The sequence below is a fragment of the Macrotis lagotis genome, chromosome 1 (genome assembly GCF_037893015.1).
Source record: "Macrotis lagotis isolate mMagLag1 chromosome 1, bilby.v1.9.chrom.fasta, whole genome shotgun sequence".
NCBI lineage: Eukaryota > Metazoa > Chordata > Mammalia > Peramelemorphia > Peramelidae > Macrotis > Macrotis lagotis.
In genome coordinates, this window is record NC_133658.1 from 18125304 (window position 1) to 18143187 (window position 17884).

The 17884-nt window shown below is 40.9% G+C and overlaps 1 protein-coding gene across 1 annotated transcript in view; it reads right to left on the bottom strand.

Moving 5' to 3' along the window:
• The window catches only part of DOCK5 (dedicator of cytokinesis 5), a 244156-nt gene that overhangs the window by 112569 nt on the left and 113703 nt on the right, over window positions 1–17884 (bottom strand). Inside the window, exons 8-12 of the mRNA XM_074195275.1 lie at window positions 17238–17395; window positions 15949–16030; window positions 12834–12963; window positions 9249–9321; window positions 3464–3606 (exon numbers count right to left, since the gene is read on the bottom strand). Of these exons, the coding sequence (XP_074051376.1) occupies window positions 3464–3606; window positions 9249–9321; window positions 12834–12963; window positions 15949–16030; window positions 17238–17395 (586 nt within the window). The remainder of the gene's footprint in view (window positions 1–3463; window positions 3607–9248; window positions 9322–12833; window positions 12964–15948; window positions 16031–17237; window positions 17396–17884) is intronic.

Below are 17884 nucleotides of genomic sequence, written 5' to 3' on the forward strand. Positions count from 1 at the left end.
TTGGCTCTAATATTCCTGGGAGTTTTCATGCTGGTGGTGAGGGTTGGCAGATTCTTTCAATTTCTATTTTACATCTGGCTCTAAGATATCAGGACAGTTTTTGAAATCTGATGTCTAGATTCTTCCTTTAAACAGTTCCTCTTGCTCTATTTTCCAGGTTGTTTTTCCTTTGTGATTTTTAAATTTTTTTCCATACTTTTGACTTCATTGTATTATTTCTTGATGTCTCAGAAAGTCATTAGCTTCTACGTGCCCAATTTGAATTGTTAAGACATCACTTTCTTTGTTGAGTTTTTGAACCTCTTCTTTCACTTGACCAATTCTAATTTTAAGGAGTTATTTTCATCAGTGAATTTTTCTATCTCCTTTTTTCTATTTGGCTAATTCTGCTTTTAAGGTGTTATTTCTTTTCTTTTTTGTTGAAGGTCACACAGCTAGTAAATATCAAATGTCTGAGGCCAAATTTACTATGTCAAACTTTAGGTTTTTCTGTCCTGTTGTTTTCAGAGTTAGCTCTGGGGTATGAAAGTTTTCAGTGCTTCCAAGGTGGTGTGACCTGGCAGAGATTTGGTTTCTGCTCTCTTGATCAGGATTTTGGTCCTTACCCAGGAAGGACCCCTGATCCCTTGGGACAGCAAATGATGCTACTCTTCAGGAACTTTACTTCTTGGGTCCAGAAATGATAATACCCTCCATTCTCTTGACCAAAAGGGCTCCTCTCTGCCCTTCAACTTTGATCTATGATAAACATGGAACTGTTTATAAGGGTCTGCTTCAGTGCTAGTACAGGGGAACCTTGAAATCTCTGACAAATTGCATGTTCCCTTTGCAATTTCTGATTTGAGAGCTCCTAAAACTGCTGTTGTGTCTGTCACCATCACTTACTCCCATGTGGATTCTGGGTCAGCCTCCTTCCCCAAATTGTAGATCTCTCCAATGTTGTCTTAGGATGGAATAATGGCTCACTCTGACCTTTTGTTGGCTCTGCCCTTCCAGAATTCAATCTGAGGCATTATGCTGAAGTTCTTTAGAGAGGAATTTTAGGAGAACTTAGCTGAGTGTTTTGTCTATTCTGCCACCTTGACTCCCTTAATCATGAAGAAGGTAGGAGAACTTGGGAAGACATCTTGGATAGTAAAGTCAAAGACCTTGAGTCATTGTGTCTTTATGGTTAGAGCAAGTCTATCTAACCAAAGGAGCAAAATTGGGCTGATTAGAGGATGACTTCACCATGAAGTAGTTAAGGAAGATTTCTACTCTAATTCTAAGTGAGTCTTGCTAACTTGATGTTTTAAAGGTATTCTGAGTGCTCTAAATTTTGGAGCAAAGCCTCAGTTGCCTCAGTCCAGTTATAACTCTGTTTTCAGATTAAGGGTTTTGCATTCCAACAAGGTAGATCACTACTCCTTCCTGTCTGAGAGTCTCCATGAGTCTGAATGGTCAATTATCATGGACATGTTGAAATTGGTACCCCAAGGATATCATCCTCATCCCTTTTGTCTTTGAATCTCCATGAGTTTGTGTGGTCAATTATTGTGGACAGTGTTGAAATTGGTACCAGAAAGAAGTCGATTCAAATCCTTCCTGGGATATAAGTTTATGTGACATAGAAAAAATTGCTTAAAATCTCTGGACTTCAGTTTCTTCATCTGTAAAATGATTAGATTAGTATTTTTGTACTATTGATTCACCCTAAATTCATGGTACAGTAAAACCCTCCAGATCTTTTTTTCAGAATTGCTGTTTAACTCTTGTCTCTCTTTTTTATATTTGGGAAACTCATTTTATTATAAACTTCAAATCCAAGATCAGTTCACTACTTTATGCTTATCCTCATTTGAGCATATCAAATGCTCCTTTCAGCTTTTGGAAAAAAACTCTGAACAATCCTATTGAAAGCACTGGCATATATGGAGGCAGCTAGGTGGCGCAGTGGATAAAGCACCAGCCCTGGAGTCAGGAGTACCTGGGTTCAAATCTGGTCTCAGACACTTCATAATTACCTAGCTGTGTGGCCTTGGGCAAGCCACTTAATTCCATTTGCCTTGTGAAAAAAAAAACTAACAAAAAACAAAACCAAGAAAGTACTGGCATATATCCCAATAATTTCAAGTTAGGTAATTTTGTCAGGTCATGAGTTCTCTCTCCATTGTTGTAGGTCACAACTTTTCTTTCAGAAGGCTCATAGGATCATAGACATTTAGTTCAACTCCTCTATTTTACATTTGAGGAAATTGAGGCACAGAGATTTTTTTTGGATAAGGATCACATAACTAGTGACCGCCAGAGGTAGAATTTGAACCCTGATCATTCTGACTCCACGTGCAAAAACTTTATTTATCACACTGTCCCTCAAGTATTTGAGAGATGTCTTAGATGGACAGCTAGGTAGTGTAGTGAATAGAGCCCGAGTCCTGGAGTCAGGAGGCCCTGAGGTCAAATCCAGCCTCAGTCTGTTGACACTTATTAGCTGTGTGACCTTGGGCAAGTCACTTAACCACGATTACCTCCCATCCAGGGTCATCTCCAATAATCCTGATCTAAATCTAACCACTGGATGCAGATGGCTCTGGAGGAGAAAGTGAGGCTTGGGACTTAGAACAGTCCCCCATCCCCCATCCAAATCACCTGCTTGCATGTCCTTCATTTAGTCAGGGTCATTTCTAAGCCAGGAAGAAGACAAGTATAGCAGAAATCTAGAAATTGAAATATTATATCTATAAATCCACTTTCTCCTTTTTAACTTGTGTGACCCTGGACAAGTTTCCTCACCTACAGAATAAGTTAAGATGGCCCTGAGGCCTCTTCCAGCTTCTGCTCCAAGATTCTAGAATTCTTTTCCATATTTTTTCCAGAGATCACACTGACTAGAAGACAGAAATACTAGAACAAATAGGATCCTCTAAAAGAGTTTTGTTTATTATGAGATGATGTTGAGTAAGTTACTAAGCTCCTGGAGCCTCAATTTCCTCATCCGTGAAAAAGGGAAGCTGAATTAGATTAGTTCTGGGCTCTCTTCCAGACTGATGTCTACAGTAGAGGGGCCTACAGAAGCAAGTTGCTAATTTGGTGGCTCTCTGAGTTCACTCTTGGGGATCCCCAAGACTTGTTTGGAAGGTTAATGAGGTTAAAATGACTTTCATGATAATACTAAGATTTTTAATTTCTAATCTAGACAATAACATTAACTACAACCACATAAATAAAACCCTCAAAGGGGTTCTACAAAAAAAAGTTTTTGAGTTCATTCCTGGGGATCTTAGAAATGGAATATCAGAGATAAGAACATAACCACCAGGAGGTTGCTAAGACAAGGATAGCCATCACTCAGTACAGTTTGCAGTTTGCCAAAAAAGTCAACACACTGAAAGGGAGGAGTCCAAGGTCCACCTCCGAAAACATCATCCCCTTCCCCAGATCCACTCTCTACCCCCACCCTTCCCAGTCTCCCCCACTTTGGTACCTTGTCCTTTATGATTCACTTCCTTGGCTGCAATCACTTTATTTAGGACTGATGTGAGGGGTTCGTTCTCCCCGATCACATGGGAGGTTATCAGGGGTGACATGATAAGTTGTCTCTGTCGGATGTAGGTTTCCATAGCAATCCTGAGAAACAGAATAATAGGGAGGGGAAGGAAAGAATGAGTCCAGAGTACAGACTGCTCCAGACCTGGGCCCCCTGGGAAGTTCTGGAAACATGAATGTGGTCACACCTACTCTCTCTCCCACCAAGGATGGTCGTCTTCTTGTTACTTCTTTAACCCTTGTGTATCCTCTCCTCCTTGGGGGTCAACTTTGCAGAAGTAACTGCTCTTTGTTATAATGCAATATCTACAGTAATGGAACTAGAGTCTGCAAGAGTTTAGAAAAGGAAGCTGGTGTGGAGGAGACCTTAGCAGATTGAATACAGACTCTTAAGAAATGTGGTGGCCATGGGCAGGTTACTTACAGGGAAAGGGGAAAAGCTGGAGCAGACCTTAGAACACAGAAACTCATAGCTTGGAACAACCCCCAAAATATAGAAAATGAGAGCTTTGGAGGCAGCTAGGTGGTACAGTGGATAGAGCACCCACCCTGGAGTCAGGAGGACCCAAGTTCAAATCCGGCCTCAGACACTTAATAATGACCTAGCTGTGTGACCTCAGGCAAGTCATTTACCCCATTGCCTTGCCAAAAATACCCCCCCCAAAAAAAAACAAAAAAGAAAGTGAGAGTCAGACAGTTGGTTGATAAGCATTTATTAATAAGTTCTTATGATATTCTAAGCAATGTGCTAGGTGATAAGGATAGACAAGACATGGTTCCTACCCTCAGGGAGCTCCCAATCCAGCGGGGAAGACAGTAAGCACACAACTATGTACAAACAAGCCATAGAGAGAATAAATAGGAGATAATTAACAAGAGGGACTTAAATTGAAATATAAAATATCAGATAGTGAACCTCCTGGCAAAAACATGTAAATTCTAGGAGGGATCCTAGGGACTGAATGGCAAAAAGAGAATATGGTGTGTCACTGAGACCTTAGAAATGGAATCTCAGAGGTGAGAGCATTGGAACCTTAGGGTTACTAAGTGTGTTTTATGGAGGAGGATAGTGGAGCACAGGAATTAAGGGGTTTGTCCATGGTCAGGTCAACAAATATCCATGGCTCACTGTGTTGGACACCATGTTAAGCCATGGAGAACAGGAAGAAAGGCAAATCCAGTCCCACTCTGAAGACTTCTTGAGCCCCTATCAGTTGGATCTGAATTCCCCCTTCTACCCATTATACCATCTAGAGGGCCATCAAACCTCAAATATATCCCAGTTTAAAGGCTCCATAGGATGAACAAGGGAGCTAAATGTCAGACTTGGGAAGGACCTTAGAACCCTGAAGGCTCCATTTGGATGAGACCTGAGAATCTAGAACCTCAAAGCGAGGAGACTGTCAGAACTTCAAAGGACCTTAGAACAGAGAATGTCATAGTGATGGGAATATTAGAATGTTGGAAACTGAGTCCCAGAGCATCAAAAGGACTTGCCCAGAGTCAGTCAGATAGGAAGGAAAAGATAATCATGAATTCTCTTGAATTTGGAATCCCTGTCCTCAAATTCCCTCCTCCCTCTCATGACAACCTTATCCCTCTCTCTGTGAATTGCCACAATTGGGAACAGGACATTGACACAGTTGGAATACTTTAATTATCATGTCACATTGAAGAGCTAATGGGGCACTTAGAGACCCCCCCCACTGGCATTCTGGAGATGCAAAGCTCCCTGGCCCATCAGCCCAATATGCTTTGACAGGCTCTAGTCTCTAAGCTGGAGGCTTTGTTCTCCTGCCCGCCAGACATGCCAACTTTCTTTGCAAGGCTCAAAGCTAAGGTCTGACAACAGGGAAAGAAATAAACTATAGGGTATTCACAAAAATGTGCTGCCATCTCGATCATGCCCACAGAACAAGGCCTTTTCAAAGCTTCCAGGGGCTGGCAGAAGATACCCAGAGACCCTCTCATCAGCCAGCACACTGTATGGCTTTTGTGGTGTGTTTTGAAGGACGCTGCCAAAAATGTCAGTGGGTTAAATGCCAGAGACTGCAATTTGCCTGGTGAACAATTTGCAGTGGCCACTGGGAGCAGGGTGAGCAATAATGAGATTAAGCCCGAGTTCCCCAGAACCTCAATGACTGCATTATGACAGAGAGGGGAGAGTCATCGCCACTGGGGAATGACTGGCTCCAACACCAAGCAAGCGGAAAAAACCAACACTGAGGCAAAGGGATCATGGAGGGTATCGTTCTCCACTGCAGATGATGAAAGGCAGATCTCTCCAAAGAGTCACTCTCAAAAATGAGACTTGGATGGGACTCTCAAGATCACTCGGCACAATCCCCTCCTCTTAGAGACTCCATAAAAAGCCTTGGTTGTCCCACGGACCCACAGGTATCAAGATCAGAGAAGGGAGGCAGAATTCTGCCTCCAGATCTGTGCTGCAGTTCCTTTAGGTTCAACAAATGTTTGTTAAAGGCAGGATGCTAGACCCTGGGGATTCAGGCTGTTTTGCATTCTATTGGAGGGGGAAATTGTATCACATTTGGGCAGTTCAGCAAGTGCAATATATAGAAAGAAGGCAAAGGAATTCTATGAAAGAATCCTGGCTTGAGAACTTTGCTTCTGAAGCAAAAGGAAGTAATTCAAGATAAATTAGAGGCAGTTCAGTGGATAGAGCATTGGGCTTGGATTTGGAAAGGCCTGAATTCATATTCAGTCTCAGATACTTAATAGCTGAGTGTCCTTGGGCAAGTCATCTGACCTTTGGCTGCCTCAATTTTCTCACCTGCAAAATGAGGATTATAATAACCCCTATGTCCCAAGGTTATGGGGAGAAATCAAGTCAGATGATAATTTTAAAGTTCTCAATACAGGATGTGGAGTATAGAAGGCATGATATTAATGCTAGTTATTAATATCAAGAGAGACTGATTACAAATAACTCAGTAGGGCAGGGCGAATCTAGAAAGTTGGTGTAGAAGGGAGGGAATCTGGGCTGTGCTTAGAGTGAAACTCAGGCTTCTGTGCAGCAAAAAGGAGGGAGGCCTATATTCTGGGTTGTTGAAACAAAGCTACAGAGGTGGGAAATAGAATATCAGAGACATTAAACATCCAGTGAGAGAGGGAAGGTGAAAGGGAGCCTGGAAAGGTAGATGGGAGCAGACTGTGGAGGACCTGGAGGGCCAGGCTGAAGGGCTGATATCAGCCTTACCCATCAATAAGTATCTCTACCCCTCCAACCCCAGACCCAATGAAGGATTAAATGTGTGCACTGCACCATGGGATCACAAAACTAGAGCCAGAATTCAATTGGGTAAATGTCTAGTTCAAAGCCCTTATTTTACAGATGAGGAAACTGAGACCCACCAAGGTAAGTTAAGTGATATAAGGTCAGGCAGACTGTATTGGAGATAGAATTTGAAATTAGAACCCCTGATGCCAGAGTCAATACTCTTCCGTGTATGACTGTCCTTGATATTATCATAAAGCAGGCTCCTTGAAAACTCTCAATAAAGAGGGAGTATCATGGGATAATTTGATATATTTAGACCAGAGTCTTCTGGTCTCTGAAAGACACCAAGAATACTTTTTCCGTTCTCGGTGAAAAGTTTGATTTTGAACACCTTGAAACCAGTCCTTGGATTATGATTTATAAGGTTTTACTTGCCCTACTCTTTGAGCTCTAAAATCTAAGATTCTCCCCTGAAATTCCAGGGCAGATGGCTGATTAAATGGACGCTATTTATTCATTATAATGTCTTATCATATTATATTTTTATATTATACAAAGCTATATTATACTGCTATGTAAATTATACTATACTGTGTTACATTATATTGCATAATGTTACATTGTTATATTATGCTATTATATATTTCATATCATATATCATATTGTATGCTATTTCTTATAATGTCTTATTCTCTTAGTGAGCAGTAGTTCAATAAAACACATTTCCTTTCTATAGTGAAATTCATTCTGCATCCCATTTTCCCCATATATTAATAACCTATTATTCCCCATCCTGGGGCAAAATAAAATAATTAAATTAAGTGACACATCATTCAAAGTGTTTGATAATTCAACTGCAATGACAATATGTATTCACCATGTGATTTCTCCAATTCATTCTGTCTATATCTTGCTGGCAATCTTGTCTTTCTCCCATTAGAGTGGGAGTTCTGTGAGGGCAGATACCCTGGGTTTGCCTTTCTTTGTATCTTCTTTGTTCTGTTAGCCCAATGTTGAACATATATTAGATGTTTAATAAATTATTGTTGGCTTGCCTTGTTGACTAAAGAATGGAGACGATTTCATTCTCTCTTTGTATCTCTTGTGTCTTGATAAGAGATAGGTGTTGAAAAAGTGATTCACGACTGATTAAAACCCAGATCTCTGGACACCAAGCCCAAAATTAGAATTATGGGGAATTACTTTATATGGAGGAAAGGAAAACTAAGAGAGATGAACAATCTTCCCCAAGTCACTCAACACAGTGCTTTGTACACATCAGGAGCCTAATAATTGTCTATTGACTATTAGCTCATTGTTTTCACAAAGGAACAGGATCAGGGGAATAAAATAAATAACTTATAGTAACTTATAGTTACTATATATAACTATACTATTGTGTGTGTGTAACTAACTTCTAGTCTTTTCTAATTTAGGAAATTTTAACTTTTTTTGGAGTACCATGAACCCCTTTGGGAGCCTTGTGAAGCCTATGGTTCATTGCTTAGAATAATGCTTGGTGCATATATTCATAATGGAAGAAAATGTTAAATTTTAGATAGAGGTTAGAGAAAATAAAGATATTTATGCATATATATGTGCATATTTATATATGTAAATATACACACACATATATTTTTTTCTTTTTCTGGTCCAAACTTATGGAATACTTGAAATCTCCCCATGGTCATCTTGAGGGGAGGCATCTTAAGAGCCTCCTGTTCCAAGTCTTTCCCATCACTAGCATCACCTTGATGAGTCGGAGTCTATTTCTCATTTATCATTTTTACCATGGATTCAGAGATCAACCAGAAGAAAGAGTTGTTTCCAGCCTGAGGCTTGTGGACCGATCCTAAGTGAATCTTCCATCTCTAGAACTGCTTGGCCTTTCTTTGTTCACATCATGGAAACCTAACAGATGTTTCCTGAAGAAGAGCTAAGAGGAGAAACCACCTCAGCTACTTGGGAGAGCGACAAGGTGCAACAATGAGGAATGTTGCATCGATTTTCAGAGTTGGGGAGATGGACTTGTTCATTTTGTCGTTTTTTTCCCCTTTATTCATCATTTTTCTGTATTTAAAAAAAGGACTTCTTAAATTGGAAAGTTCTCTATGAAGAGGCAAGAGGAGGGATGCAGAGGAAGATATAAATTTAAACTTTTTTTTAAAAAAGATAAAGCAGATTAAGAAGCTACTTTCCTTATTTCTACCGATCCTACAAGGGAAAATAACATTAAATGATTGTTGACTCCCCAACTGGAAGACTTTGAGCAGAGGCTGATGGTCACTTGTTGGGGAGGCTGTAGACAGGGTTTAGGACATTGGTCTGGAACTCCTGGAGACTTTGTACTTATCTCAGAGATGTTTCCTATCTCTTTCCTGACCCAATAATAAAGGGCTGCCTACCTTCATATGAGCCACTGGCTCAATGACTGAAGGGTTAAGACAGGGTCTAAATCGTCCGGGAGCCATGCCAAGGTACTTACTGCTGAAAAGGAATGAAGTGTTGTTTTTCTTCATCATCGACCTTCCCATGTATGATATCGGTAATATCCATCACTAAGGAAGAGATAAGGGCAATTAACGAGACGAATTGCTTCATGTCTCCATTAATTACTGTGGAAAATGATCTCATCACTTCTCCCTCCCTCCTGCCAAACACCCAGCACCAGAGAGGAAAGATACTTGGCTTAAAGTTATTTCTTCTTGTTTCGTTGATAATGGGATTTCCAGTCATGTTACACAGTAAAGGATAGGGCAATCTTTTGTCACGACTTGACAGAGGCAGTTGAACGTTACAGCAAAGAGAATGTTGGACCAGGAATCAGGGAGACCCAAGCTCAAATCTGGTCTCAGAGAGTTACTAGCTATGGGATCCTGGACAAGTCTCTCTAATTACCTCAGTTTCTTCATCTCTAAAATTGGGATCATAATATCACCTAACCTCTTCAGATTGTTAAGATAAAATGAGATATTTATAAAGGATTTTGAAAACCATAAAGTGATATTAAATGCCATTATTATTGTTAGTATAATTATTATTGATGCTGGAACTTTAATTCTTTCAATTCTTTGATATCAGAAGGAGATTTGAGTTTCATAAGGTCACAGCATATGTGAAATGGAAGGGAAATGTATTGGGTCCCAATCTCTGATTTCACTAGTATATAAAATGTTGCTCTATCAACACAGTTCGGCACCTGATCAGCCATGTGAATGCCTGGGGCCTTTTGGCCCAGAATCCCAAAGCAGAACTCAAACCCAGTTCTCCCTGGCTCTGACATCAACTCTTTCTATTAGCCTCTGGGTTTCTTACACTACAATCCCCCTAGAACAGGGACATGGTGGTGGTCTCACCCATACAATTCACTAAAAAGATTTCACTGTACCATAGATTTAGAGCCGGAAGAACCTCAAATGTCATCTATTCAAAAAGTCCTGATTCTACAAATAAGGAAACTGAGGCCCAGGGAAATTAACTGACTTAACCAAGATGACAAAGATAGAAGAAGTACTGGCAAGATTTGGAATAGAAACCTCTCAAAAATGAGTCAGGCAAGGTAACAGAGCCAAACAAAATATTAAACAGAGGGCTTTTCAGGGACCATATTGGATGCTCCCACCATTGTATTATCATGTTCTTAGCAGCCTAACCTTCCTCTGCAGCAGACCAGACATCCTGAAGGACCTGCCCCATCTCCTACAAGTGTCTACTTTCATGGAACGCTTGCGTGAGCCCAGCTGCCTAATCACAATGAACAATGGAAGGGAACACTTGGAGCCCAATCTGTAATGTGACTAGTGCAATGGAGCAGTGGATGATCTCTCATCCAAGCACCAATGTATTAAGGCTGGAGCTATCTGCCAACATGATGAGGGTCCCCAGTGGGGTCCTTTGTGACTGTAGCATCTCTTGGAAACATCTATGAAAAGTAACATACTTGGGAGCAATATTAATATGGAAGTCTATCATCCGTGATAACCGATGAATGAAATCAGTCTTCTCTGATCAGTGAAATCTGATGCCCTTTCAAGGAAATCAGAGTTTTTTAAAGTATAGAAAAGTGCTGAAAAATACCTTAAACAGAATATGTAGGTGTCTTATATACACATATCCATGAGTATGTATGTCTTTTCATGTATGCATAGACAAACACATTACATGTGACTTAGAAATACATTTTAGATTCCACATATGCATATACAAATACAAAACTTTTAATATTCATGATTGTGAGGATTCTATACACACATATGCACATACAGATGTCCATAATACACGTGTATAAAGTTTGCCATATACACATATGCAGGTATATGTTTTCATGGATACATGCATGCATGTATATTTCCATGTGTATGTGTGCATATATGTCCATCTATCTATCTATCTGTCTGAGTAATGTGGCCTTGGAGTCAAGAGGACAGGAGTTCAAATCTCGCCTCAGACACTTGACTCTTACTAAGTGACCTTGGGCAAATCACTTCACCCTAATTGCCTTGCGTCTAGGGCCATCTCCAGTTAGCGTGATCCATATCTGGCCACTGGACCCAGATGATTCTGGAGTAAAAAGTAAGGTTGGGGACTTAGCACAGCACTGCCCATTCAAATCTATTGATAAGCTTGTCACGGCATCACTTCCCTGTGTTGTGATCTTCAAAAAAGAAAGACAAATATTATTCTCTATCTATCCATAGCATTTCAAGACAATCAAAGTCCATTAAGACTGTTAGTAATTAACTTCAAGTGAGGAAACTGAGCTCAAAGAGGGGCTGATTTGGCTCAAAGTCCAATTAACTATTTATTATTTATGTAAACTTAGATTAATATACTGTATAACTGGGGCAGCTAGGTGGCACAGTGGATAGAGCACCCACTCTGGAGTCAAATCCAGCCTCAGACACTTAATAATTACCTAGCTGTGTGACCTTGGGCAAGTCACTTAACCCCATTGCCTAACATTAAAAAAACTATATATAATGGATAATTGAAGGCAAACACTTATCACATATTGTACAGTCATTCTGGTGTACAAAGGATGCATTTGCAATGTAGCAGAAAGACCTTCTTTGGAACTGGAGGGTCTGAGTTCAAATCCTAATTCTGCAGCTTACTTGATAGGTGCTATGTGACTTTGAGCAAGTCATTTTGCCTCTTGGTCTGAGTTTCTTCGTCTATAATATAAAAGAATAGAGACTCAACTGACATAGAGTGAAGTAAAATGGATGAGAAAAACCATATGGAAAAGTGAATACAACATTGCAGATGGAAAGAACAGTCACATATAACCAAAGCCGAGTTGCAAGAGTATGATGACCCTGCTCGGTCCCAAAGGGAGCTATGTGAAGGCACTTTTCCCTTCTAAAAAAGGGGATGGGGGAACCAAGAGTATGGAATACTGCATATAGCACTATATTCCTCATGTGACTGCCCCCCCCCATTTTTTCATGATGTGAAAGATTTGTAAAATTTTTTACTACTTTTTTAATTAACTATACTGGCCTACAGGGAAGGGATGGGAGGAAGTAAATAAGATGTGTAGATAATGCAAAAATAGAAGCTCTCAATAAAATTAGAGTTTTGTACAAATAAGGGGGCTGGAATTGATGATTTCTGGTCTCTAGCTCTTGGTACTGTACCTCTCTCTCAGGGAACATAAAAGTTGATTTGCTGTAACTATCAGGCCTCTCCTAACTAGACAAATTGTGGAGAAATTTAAGAAACCCAGGATGATAAAGAAGACACAGTCCTGGTCTTTGGGGAACTCACCTCTCCTGGGGGAGATGGAATCAAGCCTGGCCAGAAGAGGGGACAAAGGGAACTCCCTCCCTTTTTGGCAGGATGATGCACTATGGGAGCCTTGGATTTACTGTCAGACTTGGCTGGAATGCCTGTTAACTTTGGCTGATGGCTTTGTTTCCACACTTTTCCTTTCTTCTCTAACTCTTTAGTACAAAGGAGGAACCCTGAGAATAACTGAGAGGAAACATTTAAGACCAGCCAAGTGGTTCTGCTAATGCCTGTAGTTTGAAGCATTTCTGTCTCCTCCTCCCAGATCCCATTTTCTTACCAGCCACCCCAAAGGGCCTCCGTAGGCCACAGGTGTGCTTTTTCCCCTCCTTCAGCTCCATGTGGCCCACACGGACGATCTGGCACACGAGGCTGATCTTGGGCCGGATGAGGTCGGTGCTGCTGAGATCCTGGGGGGTAGACAGAGGAGAGCGGAGTCTGGGCAGTAAGGAGGGGAATGTCCAAAGAGTTTTTGCCTTTTGTTCTGTCCCTTCATCTTCCCCAACTGAGCATTAGGTAGACACTGCTTAGGATTAGGGGTCATAACTGAGCACTGTTGGGGGAGTATAGATGGACCATCTCACTGCCTTCAGCTAAGTGTTCTCATCTGTTATATGAGGGACTTGGCCCAGATGCTCCCACCCATCTTCAGAGCTTGGATCCTTCTCTCATCTTCCTTTTCAGATCGTGTCTCCTTTCCAATGTATGAATCGGCCTCCATTTCTGAACTGAGATGAATGATTTCTTCCCCTCCCTCTCCTCCCAACACATACCCAAGAATGCTAATGGCACGAGAATGGAGAGCTTTGTACACAGGAATACAAAGAATTCCCACCCCTACGCATGACTATTTCTCTCTACTATACCAATTCCCAAAACAACAGATTCTCCTCAATTCAAGGAAAACTGAGTCAAAGGAGATCCAGTTATCAGAATACCAAATGGCCCCAGTAGGAGTTGAAAGGCCACGACTCAGCAATGGATGTCAGTCAACCCAAGGCGGTCCTTGCCCTTGTTATTTTAGCATGGTTGGTTTTAATTTTATTTCTGAGTCTAAGGAGGCAACATGGCCTTGGAGGCAGAAATTCTAGGTTTGGAAGCTGTCTCTGTTCCACAGCAGCCACGTGAATGGAAGGAAGGGATAATATGGCTCAGCTTCAGAAGTGTGCTATGAATGCAGTGGTAAAGGGTGTGTTAAGTCTCCACGGCCCTTGAGTTGGCCTGGAACAATAATGGATCTAGGAATTGGGCAAGGTGCCGTATCTTATTTTAACTTGTCTCCAACATCACTGGAGGTGATGGATATATCCAATGGAGTCAGTGTGGATTAGTGGATAAAGAAGTGACCTCAAAGCCAAAAAGACCTGAGTTCGAATCCTGAGACCCATGATACCTGGGTGACTAAAGGAAGTTAATTTCCCTAAGGGTCTAAATTGCAGAGAAACCAAGTTGGTAGAAAAAGGATCCATTCTCCGTGGAACCACAAGCTTAGTCTCAACTTCAAATACTTGGAGAAGCTGTGTGACTATAAGCAAGTCATTTCCCACTCTGACCTTTAGGCATTCCATCAGTAAAATGAAGACAATCAGACTGGTGACATCTACTTAGCAGGATGCTTTGCAAATAAGGAAATTTGGACACTTCATAGCAAATGATAAATCCTATTTCTTAATATTCCACATGAAATTACCTGAAGGACAGAGACCCTGTTGGTTATCAGAGTTCATTTCTGGCAAGGGTTAAACACAAGACTTATCATCTTGCTTTAGTGATGAGCAAGGAATGGGGGGGGGGGGTGTTCAGGAAAACCTAAAACAAAGACCAGGGAGGGGCTTGACGCTTAGGCTGCCTCCCTCTCCATCCCTATTTTAAATTCTAGGGGACACACCTCCAATAATCTATGGAGTATAAACCAAAAACAGAAGGGTCAGTCATATAGTAAGACTCCATTGGTATCTAGGAGTTGGAGAGGTAGAAGACCAAGGGTCTGTATCATTGCATACACATTCATATGCAATCTATCAAGTGAATGGTTTCTGTTAAGTTTTTTTCATTATTACAAATGGAGAAGTGGATTACTGCAATAGCTGTTGGTGGGTCTGCCTGCCCCTCATCTCTCCTCAGTCCACTCTATTCTCTATTTAGCCTCTAATGTGATTTTCTAATCATATCCTCCTTCTCTACTCAATAAACCGCAGTGGTTCTCTGTTGCCTCAGGATCCGATACAAAATATTGTGTTTGGCATTTGAAGCCCTTCATAACCTAGCCCACTCCCACCTTTCCAATCTGTACACCTTGGTCCCCAGTTCATCCTCTTTGACCCAATGACACTGACTTCTTGGCTGTCCTCCAGGTATTTCTCTGGAAGTCTCCCATGCCTGGAATGCTCTCCCTCCCCTATTACAAACAGCTACTGACCTCCCTGATCTCCTCTAAGTCCCAACCAAAATCCCTTCTTCTACCTCTTTGGCCTTCCCCAAAGGGAAATAGATAATGCATTCTTCTTTCCAGTATCCTCTCTCAGTTACTTATTTCCTATTTAGCCTGAATTTAGCTTGTTTATCCATTATTTGTTTGAGAGTTATCTCCTCATTAGATTATAAGCTTCTTGAGGGCAGGCACTATCTATTTCCAATGCTTAGCTAAATGCCTAAGTATATGGGTGCTTAAAATATGTTTAATGATCGACTGACCAAATAAGGGAAATATTCAGAAATAACTGTGATACAAAAACAAATAGCAACAACTTTGTTTTCAAAAGAAGAAAATTTGAAAGATAAACTTTGTCCATGACTCAAAACTAAATGAAAGTTAGGTAGCACAGTAGATAGAACACTGGCCCTGGAATCAGGAAAAATAAATGAATGAGGGATGTTGGGATGGTGAAAGTGTAGTCAGGAAGTCCTGAGTTCAAATGTGACCTCAGACATTTACTAGTTATGTGACCCTGAGCAAGTCACTCAACCTCAAACCTCCTGAAAAAATGAATGAATGGGAAAAAATAAAAATAAAAAAAATGAAGGGCACAGCTAGGGATAGAGCACCAGCCCTGGAGTCAGGAGGACCTGAGTTCAAATTCAGCCTCAGACACTTAATACTAACTTAGCTGTGTGAACTTGGGCAAGTCATTTAACCTCATCACCTTAAATAAAATTTTAGAAAAATGAATGATTGAATGTAAAAAAATAAATACATAAATAATTTGGGAGGGGGAAGGAGACAACTCATTCAGTCCACTAAATTTCAAGAGGACCCGGATAAAAATCCTCCCAGGATGGTCTATGATTTTGTCCCCATTATTGAAATCGTGGAATATTTTTCACTGGGAATATATAGCACCTAATGAAAAAAAAAAGGAAAGGGGAAGAGACAAGACTAGAGATCTAGGACTCACGGTGAAGACGGCCTGAAGATTATTGAGCTTCTCGATCTCCTTGGGCATACCGTTGCTGCCCCAGCGGATCAGGTAGTTCTCACTGGTGAGATTAAAAAAGGAGAAATAAAAGATTTGTCATCAGGGCAAGTCCAGGAGGTTCCAAAATGTCTTCTGAGCAGGTTGGAGGGGGTGGGGACTGGCATAGGATTCATTAACCTTAACTATTGGACAGGAACCATGACAAGGTCATTCTTTTTTTGTATTAGAGCATGAAAGTCATGAAAAACTGAGTTCTAAGTTTTGTGTGTGTGTGTGTGAGACCTTGAATAAGTCATCTAAGCTCTGTCTGCCTCAGTTTCCTCAACTGTAACCTAGGAACAGTAAAAGGATCTACCTCTCAGCATTACTGGTAGGAAGCAAGGGAATAATATATCTATATCTATATCTATAACTATATCTATATCCATATCTATATCCATATCCATATCCGTGTCTATATCTATAGCACATTATAAACTTTAACTATTAAAATGCTAGCTATTTTTATGATTATCATCACTATTAGTGGTATTAGTACTAACAATAGTCCTTGTTGTTGTAGTGAATGAACAGTCACAATCCCGGGGTTTAGCTCGGTGCCTGCATATGGTTGCACTTGGATCAAAGCTTTGCACTCCTGGCCCTGAATCTGATTTTCTGGATTTCAAAACTAGGCCCCTCCTGCCATCTGATCTTGGAACATGCAGTCATCCTGAGGGGGTTTAACTCTGAAATATCCCCCTCCCTACTGATGAGTTTCCTTTGGGGGGGGGGGGTCTCCATTTTATGGAGTGGGCTGGGATAGTCAAGCATCACACCCTGACATTTCTCTCCAAGGCCTGGTCCTCGCTGTTTGGACTTCAGAACCATCAACCCCTCCTTCGGTGTGTAGACTTCTTTCATTAGACTCTAAGAACCCAGAGGGCAGGGAATGACTTCCCTTTAGCTTGCCTTTATATCTCCAGGCTTTAGTTTAGCTCAGTTTGACAACAAATTCTCCCTCCTCCCTCCTTGGTCTCTCTTTCTTTGTCCTCTCCCTTCCTCCCCTTCTTCCCTTCACCCCATTCTTCCTTGCTTTCTACCTCCCTCTCTTCCTCCTTCCTTCCATCTTTCTGCCATAAGTGAGTAATAATCAGAGTATGGGGACCTAGCCATCTGGTCCAACACTCCCTCCCTCTCCTTATCTATAATTGCTTCTCAGGCTCCCTACAGGGCTTTGGGGTGTGTGAATTGGGTGCATTCTCAGGGTACATTGAGACTTGTGTTACCTGATAAATCTGGACTGATCCGGGTCATAGAGGGCCATGAGCAGCTCGGCATCCTCCCCAATATTGCAGACAAAGTTCTTGAAGTTAATATAGAGGCAATAGGTATGCATTGTATTGAAAATTGACTGGCCCCTCAAGTCCAGATTCTGGAGGATGGACTGAGGGCAGGAGAAAAGAGAAGATTAGTTTAACTTAGGAAGGAAGGAAGACTTGGGTTCAAATCCTTCCCCAGATACTTCACTTCCTAGCCATGTGATTGTGAAGAGGTCACTGAACTCATCTAGAAAATGGGGATAATCATACTTATTTCTTCCCTTTGCCTAGCAAATAGTAGCCAGACCTTTTTTAGTCTCAGTTTTTCCATCTGTAAAATAGGGATAATTATAATACCTACTCCACATTACTATGAAAATTAAACAAGATTTTATAAATATATGTAGATATATGTGTACATCTCTCTCTCTCTCTCTCTCTCTCTCTCTCTCTCTCTCTCTCTCTCTCTCTCTGGATATATATGCATTTAGATAAAGAGGAATTTTTAAGAGCTATATAAATGCTATCTATTTTTTTTATATCATTCCCCCTTTAATTTACCGATAGAGGACATGATTTTATTTTCTGTTGTTTATTGCCAAGCCACTCAAGAT